We start from the raw sequence: 9,181 nt of genomic DNA, 5'->3' as shown, positions 1-9,181 counted from the left end.
CTTGAACCCAAAGTAGTAACTGCTCTACTCCAGCCTAAAATTTGAAGGAAGGGGATGACCTGTTCTGATATTTGCCTGCTGTTGCTGGGGCACTTTGAGAAAGGTTCAGAGGGCAAATTCCCATCGGGATCAGAGGGCAAATTCCCATCAACTCATGCATTGACCTAAGAAGAGACTTCTCTCTTTCTCTAAGAACTCAGGGCTACCAGGTACCCAGGACGTTGCTATGGAAGGGACGCTTGGCGGTTGCTAGACCGGGAGGAGGCGGGAGCAGGGCAGAGGCGGAGCTGGGCCAGCCCTAGGCAAGTGCCACACGCTCCCAGGAAGTCGCGTAGCGCGAGCGGAAGTGACATCGCGCGTGTTCGGGATCCAACGTGCTTCACTTAGGGCGCTCTTCTAGTTGGGAAGTTCTGAAGTAGTTTACCTCGCGAGTAGCAGAGCGGTGTAGGTACTGTCGGCAGGATGGTGAAGCCCAAGTACAAAGGACGGAGCACCATCAACCGCTCGGCGGCCAGCACCAACCCAGGTACGGCGGACCGGGCGGGACCAGGCCGCCGGAGCCTTCTGGGAGAAAGGCCCGGCCTGTGCGGCTGGCACGGGGTTTGGGCATCTACTCTAAAGTTGAGGGATGAGTCACGCCAGCCTCTAGCAACGTGAGGCCTCTCAGGCAGAGGTGCAGAGAAAGGCAAGTTAAAAGTGGACTAGGATCCTGGAGTCCTGGCACACGCCTATCATCTCAGGACTTAGAAAGCGAAGGCAGTCGCACCGCGAGTTAGAGGCTACCTGGACTACAGGTCACAAACTCTGAAAACAGAAAGTAGGTTGGCCCATGGGGCCTTTTACCCTTAACCGTAACATTCGTGCCCCCTTAGCTTTGACCATGTAAGTGATAAATGCTACTAGCATTGGCCTTGGGATCAGACGATGCATGGGGAACACTTCAGGGAAATATAACGATTTCAATAGAGGTGTATTTGAGGTACGATAAATCCCCATCTACAGGGTGAACAAAAAACAGGCTTTTGAGGAGTCCCTCCCACTTTGATTTAGTTACTAAAACTGTGTTTAAATGTGGTTTAGCCATAGAGGGGCTTGGTGACACATACCCGTAGTTCCCAACACTGGGAAGGCAGAACAGGCAGATCTCTGTGAATTCGAAATCAGCCTGGTCTACATAGTGAGACTGTCTCAAACTGGAGGGGAAAAAAAAATTAGGTATACTCTTGTCTCCATAAAGCTGCAAGCATAACTGACTTCATTAGTTCCTTGTAATTTGAAATTAGGTTTTTGAAATTGAACTGAAATTAGGTTTTTAATTGGATTTTTAAAAACCGATGAAAACACTCAGGCTGGGGAGAACACCAGGAGAATAAGAGTTCACTTGTACTGTTGTTGCAGGAGGACCAGAGTTCAATTCCCAGCACCCAGTTCAATCAGCTCTCAACTATCTGGAACTCCAACTCCAAGAATCTGATACCCCTGGCCCTCAAGGCATCTACCCACATACATACATATAATTAAAAAAAAAAAAAGCCCTCAAGCACATTGTTTATGTAAAGGTACTAAATAAGAATATACACAAAAGTTGCTACATTACTTTGCTGTCTTTCCTAACAGTGTTTAGTTATATAATACCATGCATTTGGAAAATATACTCAGGATTGGTTGGTGATTAGTTTGATGTTTCTAAGCAGAGGTTTAAGTTTATCAACAGCTGGAAAGTATAGATGGCAGCCTTGAGAATTAGTAGAAAGAGAGATTCCGGAAAAGGATACACAGCCAGATGTGTGTGGGTGGACTTCTCAGTAGAGCGCTCCAGTGGGTTAGTTTTATTTTGGGTTCTCTCTTAAAATTTAGAGTGGGAGGGGCTGGAGGGATGGCTCAGGGATTAAGCGTGCTGGCTGCTCTTGCAGACGACCTGGTGTGATTCCCAGCACCCATGATACTGACAACCATCTGTAACTCCAGTTCCCGAGAGATCTGCTACCCCTTCTGGCCTCCGCTGACACTCTGTGCATTTGGTGCACAGATATGGATATATTTATACATATTGGTACATACGTATGTACATATTATACATGAAATGTAAATAAATAGAATTATTAAAAATGTAGGACAAGAGGACTAGTTATGAATTTACAAAGAAGGTTTCTATATACGCTGCTTCTCACCTCAGAAGCTGTGGGTATCATCAGTCCTATAAGCCATGATTTATGTGGAATTTAACCCAACTTTTAGAAACCATCATCATTTCTTGAAAGTTAAGACAGGTGGTGATTCACACCTTTAATCCCAGCACCTGGGAGGTAGAGGCAGGTGGATCTCAATGAGTTTGAGGCCAGCCTAGTCTACAGAGGGAGCTCCAGGACAGCCAGGGCTACACAGAGAAGCCCTATCTTGAGAAACCAAACAAAAAAGACGAAAAATATTTCCTTTTTAAAAATACTTATTTTATATCTGAGTTTTGCCTACATATAATGTACACTCTGTTCACCCCTATAGATGGTTGTAGGCCACCTTGCAGGTGCTGGGAACTAAACCCAGGTCCTTTGCAAAAATAGCAAGTTTTCTTAACTGCTAAACCATCTCTCTGGCCCAGTCCTTTAATTTATTTTTAGACAGGGACTCAGTGTGTCTCCTCTTACTCACCGTTTGGCCAAGGATTGTCGTCATCTTCTTTTTTTTTTTTTTTTTTTTTTTGTAAGATTTATTTTATACACACACACACACACACTCTGTAGCTGTCTTCAGACACACCAGAAGAAGGCATCGGATCTCATTACAGATGGTTGTGAGCCACCATGTGGTTGCTGGGAATTGAACTCGGGACCTCTGGAAGAACAGTCAATGCTCTTAACTGCTGAGCCATCTCTCCAGCCACTGTCTTCTAACTTCTAATCCTCATTTCTAGTACTGGAGTTAACAGCTGTGCCATAATGTCTGGTTTGTGCCGTGATAGGGATCGAACCCAGGGCTTTAGAGTCCTAGGCAAGCACTCTACCCATTTAAGTACATGATTATTGTGGACACAGTAGCGTTTAGACAAACTTTTTAAAGTTGGGTACTGATTTTATGTAACCATTATAGAGCATAGTGGTGCACAGCTTTAATCTCAATACTCAGAAAGCAGGGAGCAAGCAGATCTCTGAGTTCCAGGACAGCCAGAGTTACATTGTGAGATCCTGTCTTTTTTTTTTTTTTTTTTAAATGCCCAACACACTCAGTTCCTCCCACAGTGGCACTCAAAGTTCTTGTCTTCACAACTCCCCCTACTTTTTCACTTACATATTTCTTTTTTTAGAGAAATAAAAGCACTAGAATTCTGAAAAATCAGTTTATATAAGGCTGAGTGAGAACCTTCATGTTTGATAGTCCAAAGTTCTTTTACTACAGATGTTTTGTTCATTCTGGTGCGATGCAAGTTAAATAAGAAGAGTAAGATTCCCACATGGCAGGATCTTGAGTTGAGTTGTCGAGATGACCGTGCCTGAGTGTGCTGTAAAGTCGTCTTGTGGGGCTCTTTATGCTGCTGCTCAGGATTGAAGTTCTTATTTAAGAAAGGGTTCAGAGCTGTTCAGTGGTGGCACACGCCTCTAACCCCAGCACTTAGGAGGCAGAGGCAGGTGGATCTCTGAGTTTGAGGCCAGCCTGGTCTACAGATTGAGTTCCAGGACAGCCAGGGCTACACAGAGAAATCCTGTCTTGGAAAACCAAAAAGGAGAGAGATAGAGAACTATGAGGGTCATAGAGTGGGGTCTGGTAATTCACTGCTTTAATTCCTGTACTCAAGATAGAGGCAGACGATCTCTGAGTTTAAGGCCAGCTGGAGCTACATAGTGAGACCCTGTCTCAAATATCACAATAAAAAAGACAGATGGTCTGGAGAGTGCATACTAACTCCAGGATGATTCTTTGAAGATTGGCTCTGTATAGTCCTCCCCCACCCCATTTCTTTTTTATTCAGTTTTGCCAATTTTGCAACTATTTTTTAAGATTCAAAAAATTTATATGTATTTGTGTTTTGTATGCATGTATATGTGTATACCACTGTATGTGCCTGGTGCCTACCGAAGCTAGAAAAGGATGTTAGAACTGAGTGACAGTTGTCGGCTGTCACACGAGTACTGGGAACTGAACCCAGCTCTTCTGTAAGAACAGCCAGTGCTCTTAACCAGTGCCTACTTTTTGCTTCTTTTTGTTATTGTTGCTTTTGTTTGTTTTATTCTATTCTATATGTTTGTTAAACTGAGACCCCTATCAGTGTCCTTTGTAGTTGAGAGCACAGAATGTATCAAATGCTTGTGTTAAAGTTCTGACTCTGCCAGTTAGCAGAGTATGTGACTACTCACTGTGTCTTAGTAGCAAGTCATAACATAGTTATTTATATGACTGTTGTGTGGCTTGAGATGAGGCCGGTAGTGGGGAGCATGGCGCCAGTGCCAGAATCAAGACTGGTGATGTTAGCATCATGTTGTCAAATACAGTTCTTTTGGAAGTTGAGAGGAGGAACCCAGCTTCGGCATAGCACAGTGCTCATAGTCATTTATTGGAGCAGCATATGGAGAGAGTAGACATTCTTTGGTAAGGTTAGCTTGGCTAGTTGAGTGAGCAGTTGGTTGGCACATTTTAAACAATGGCTATATTTAACAGTTATTGGATATCAAAAGGTTTATTGTTCATTTCTAGATCGAGTACAGGGAGCTGGAGGCCAAAATATGAGGGACCGGGGCACAATTCGGCGCCTGAATATGTACAGGCAAAAAGAACGCAGGTGAGCACTGGGTACAGCCAACCTTCCCTTTCCTTCATGCCCTGGATTTAGAACTGAGACCTGTTAAGGCTTCATTCCCACCTCCACTTTCTCCATATAGAAGAGGATGTTTTCAAATGCCGTCTCATAGGAGTGTTGCTGTGCTGATAGACTTAATGTAGCTAACTATAGATGGGTAGTAGATGGTGAAGCAGTGATTGCTTCCTAACACTTCCCAGCAAGTGGCCGTCCTGTTCCCTCATATGCTGATCTCCAGCAGTGTAGTGTCAAATCCCAGCTAAATACCCGTCAGCCACAAGTACAAAGACTACTTACGAAAACTGCCAGGAAACTTGGCTTTTAGAGCCAGACTTCAGATCACAGCATTGTGCACTAGGATGCTCATCCCAGCCCAGAGCTATGCTGAGTTAGGCAGCCTCCACTCCAGGGAGTTGCTGAGAGTGGCATTTTGCTAGCTGGTCTTAATTTGTTTGGTAATTAGATTCGTTTCTTCTGAGAGTTGTGTGTAAAACACAGTCGTCAGTAACCTAGCTGCCTCAGTCGCCCGCTTTGCAGTTTGTTTTAGGATTTTGAGTTCCAGGATAAATCACCCTCTACTTAAAATTCATTTAAACCAGCCTTTAAATAATTACCAAAAAAACTCAAGTATGTGACTTTTTTTTTTTAAAGAAAACAAACAGTAAATGGATTTTTAAACATCAGTGTTGTTACTCATCTAGCAGAAATCATTACGTGCTCTGTTGCAAGAGGTTAAACGTCCTTTGGGCAATCTGTTTCAAATGTAGAAGGACTTTTTGTTTACTGAAGTCTGTATTTCATGATCATTTTAAATCCCCCCAAAGTCCTTTTGATGGAAAGCATATCCATGAGCCAGACTGTGCTCTTGCTGCCTTTCTTCTGTCGTCAACCCAAATCTGTTATTTCCTCAATTTAGGAACAGTCGTGGTAAAGTGATTAAGCCACTGCAGTATCAGTCAACTGTGGCTTCTGGCACAGTGGCACGAGTGGAGCCGAATATTAAATGGTTTGGTAAGTGTCCTCCTGTATCTCTGCTCTACAAAGTGTATGTTGAAACATCCAAAAGAAGGTTCTGGTGCAGGAGACTGCCACCGTTTATGAAAAGGGACTGGACAGTTCCTGCATGGACAAGGAGCTGCTGAAAGTGCTGGACTCCTCACACTGTTCCTTTGGAAGAGAGCTCATTCTTAGTTGGAAGTGAGCCCTTGTGAGCACAGAGGCAGTTAGGACCTTCCTCATGGAGACAGCGACAGACCTTGGGCTGTTCATCTCTTTGTTTCTAGTTGGTTGGGGAGATGGCTATACAAGAAGTGGCCTTGCGGGTGCTCTGGTCCCTTTACCTAGTGGCAGGGTAGATGTCCTTATTAGTCATTGCAGGAGTGAGAAGAGTTTGTGCAGTCACAGGAGGTTTAGAGATTCTTTTGGAACACTGCTTTCCACTGTAATGTTCAGATAGTCACTGTTTGCCTGGTATCTGACCAGGTGCAGGTGGCCCCTGCCTGTCACTATGTCTGATGCCTTCCAATGGGCTGCCCCCTAAGAACCGAAACAGAAAGAGAATCAAAACTCTGTTCAAAGACAGAATGGGGGGAGGTTGGGAAGAGTGCCTGTCTGGGATATGCAAAACCTAGGGTCTATCCCCATCACTGGAAAAGGAAATAAATGTTGATGTGTATGTATGTCACAGAAGACTGACTGTGGAGGGATTATTTACCATGGAGCTGGATATTTGGAATCAAGTTGTATATGTGGCTAGAGGCAAGTTATTAAGTCTCTCTCCCTTGATTACCTGATTTCTAAAATTGGGGTAAGAATGGCAGTATCTCAAGATGGTTGTGGAGGTAGGAGAATCAGAGGTTTAAGGCTAGCCTAGATGGCATGAAATTCTGTCTTAAAAAAAAAAGTTAACAAACAAAACCTCGAGGGACAGTACGGAGGCTCAGTGGTGAAGATAGTTACCCTCAGGCCTCACGGCCTAGGTTCTCTCTCCAGACCCTACAGAGTAGAAGGTGGAAAGGGGATAGCAACTCCTGCAGGCTGTCCTCTGATCTCCGCTCAGGTGCTCGGGTGCTCCTGTCATAAATAAATGTAAAAAGAAGTCCATGTGCTGGGCCCAGCATAGTGCCTGGCAAGTAGTGAGAATTGAGCACTTGACCCTGTGTCTGCATCTGCTGCTGTTGACGTGAATGCTGTCTTCAGCATCAAAGGCCTGGCCTTCTCTGGCCGCTGTTGCCTTCGTACATGTGTGCTGGGTACTTTAGTAGTCCCTTCAAGCCCTCTTAACTCTGAGGTTTGGGGTTCCTTCTCTGTGTGAACTGATCAGCTGTGATCGGCTCTAGGTTTCTTTGCCAGGACTGGCGGGAACATTTGTTAAATCTCAGTTCCATTCAGTGATGTTTAATTTTTGGTTTCATCCAGTCAGGAAGTTGGACTCTGAAAGTTGTTGAACCCATTATGTGTCTTAGTTGGTGGATGAATTCCCAGTGTGAGTGCAAGAGAGCCATACACCCCATTTTCTTCCAGCTCGCTGAGTTCTAAGGAGTGATGAATGTGTAGGCTCTTGGGGGCTTGAGAATGACCTGGTGACTTGCCTTCCCCTGTCAGAAGGTGAGCGCAGAGGCAAAACCAATCTCCATATTAAATGGCATGTTCTCTATCTATAAAACAGGAAATACTCGTGTGATCAAGCAGGCATCATTACAAAAATTTCAAGAGGAAATGGATAAAGTTATGAAGGATCCATACAAAGTTGTCATGAAACAAAGCAAATTACCGATGTCTCTTCTGCATGATCGAATCCAGCCTCATGTAAGACAAAGTGCCATGTCAGTGCTGTGGTTTTTTGGGCCTGCTCTGGGCAGATAGCTATTGCTTTAGTTTGTCTTTGGCTTTCGTAAGCAGCATGGAGGGTTTTATGAATTGTAGGTGCTCTCCTTTGTCACCCTTGCTGTGAATTGAGTTTGGCCCAGGAGGTGCAGCACTGTGCGGATCCAAACAAGGCTTTGCAGTGAGACCTGAATTTTCATCTTCAATCAGCCCTCCTCTATTCTTAGTTACAGTTCTCTGTGAAGCTTAACTTCTTGCCATAAAGAGAACGCACTGGCCTTTTTTCATGTTTGGATACAGCTGAAGCACCTGTAAGGGCTTGGTCTAATAAGCATGCAACACCCTCCCCAAGGCTAAAGAGGTGATAGCTATTAGTAATTGTGCGTGCATGCATGTATGTGTCTATGTGTGTGTTTGTGCACGTGTGTGTGCATTCATGTCTTCACATGTATAAGTGGAGGCCAGAGGACAACCTTGACTGTCATTCTTCAGGCACTATCCACCTTTTCTTTTTTTCTTTTCTGAGGCAGGTTCTTTCACTGGCCTAGAACTTACTAGGTATAAGTAGGCCAGACTGGCTAGGAAGTGCCTGGGATTGTCAGTGCTAGTTCATCTCTGGAAGATGTAGAGTGAAGGCTGACATGGAAGGACTTCAGTGTTTTGTGAACTCCTTGGAGGTTTTTTCAGGTATGGGAAGGGGTGCTGTTGGATTGTTGGTTGCTGGAGTTGTGCACTATGGTAAGGGCTGACTCTGGCCAGAGCAGAAGGAGTTCACACGGAACAAAGAAGTGGCTTAATGTTTGCCTGCACATTTTAAACTTGCATTGAATAATAATTCCCAGAAACCTAGCCAGTGCACATGCTTCAGTGCCAGTCTGAGGAGGGGAGGGAAACATTGACATGCATACAAGGATTAAACAGTTCAAAGAAAAGTGTTTACTTACAGAACAAAAATCAAAAGCCAGGCTGCCTATTGCCTCAGGTTTTGTCAATTATGTTGTGTTTTATGATGGACTTGAAGAATGGCACCTATTAGTGAGTGACTGTTTCCTTTCAGGGAAACAGATGAGTGTAATTCATGAACCACAGACAAGTTGCTCATTTCCCTTGTTCTCTTTGTCTCTTCTCCCTAAAGCCATCTTCTAACCAACTATTGAATCCATTTCTGGGAAGAGCAGAGGCTCTATTGTGGATTTATTGCTTTGTTGCTTGCTCCAGTTGTTCATTGCTCAGATATCTGATGTGCGAAGTGAAGGAACCTTCAGTTTCAGGAGTCAGCTTGTGTTTTGATGGGGGAAATACTCAGAATAATTGGTGGGCTTTCTGTGTTGGCTTTCAAAACCATTTCTGTTTTAATCCAGTAGCTGTGGCATGGTATGGACTCTAGTTCTAAAATGGTTCTGCACAGAAATTAGACATGTTCTAACTTTTACACATTCAGTTCTGTGTGTTAAATATATTTCTGTAAGAATAGAGTAAAAATAGTGTAACTAACTTTGCATGTTTACTTTGTGTAGTATTACAGGGAGTAACCTTATTGGTTCAAAACCTATGTGTTTCATAGAT

The 9,181-nt window shown here is 44.0% G+C and overlaps 1 protein-coding gene across 1 annotated transcript in view; it reads left to right on the top strand.

Moving 5' to 3' along the window:
* The first annotated feature begins 333 nt into the window (after positions 1–333).
* Gnl2 (G protein nucleolar 2) overlaps positions 334–9,181 on the top strand; it is a 25,268-nt gene continuing 16,420 nt past the window's right edge. The window contains exons 1-4 of the mRNA XM_034503322.2: positions 334–526; positions 4,687–4,771; positions 5,706–5,800; positions 7,458–7,597. Of these exons, the coding sequence (XP_034359213.1) occupies positions 463–526; positions 4,687–4,771; positions 5,706–5,800; positions 7,458–7,597 (384 nt within the window). The 5' untranslated portion in view covers positions 334–462. The remainder of the gene's footprint in view (positions 527–4,686; positions 4,772–5,705; positions 5,801–7,457; positions 7,598–9,181) is intronic.

The sequence above is a fragment of the Arvicanthis niloticus genome, chromosome 5 (assembly GCF_011762505.2).
Source record: "Arvicanthis niloticus isolate mArvNil1 chromosome 5, mArvNil1.pat.X, whole genome shotgun sequence".
Taxonomy (NCBI): domain Eukaryota; kingdom Metazoa; phylum Chordata; class Mammalia; order Rodentia; family Muridae; genus Arvicanthis; species Arvicanthis niloticus.
This window is presented reverse-complemented; position numbering and strand designations above follow the sequence as displayed.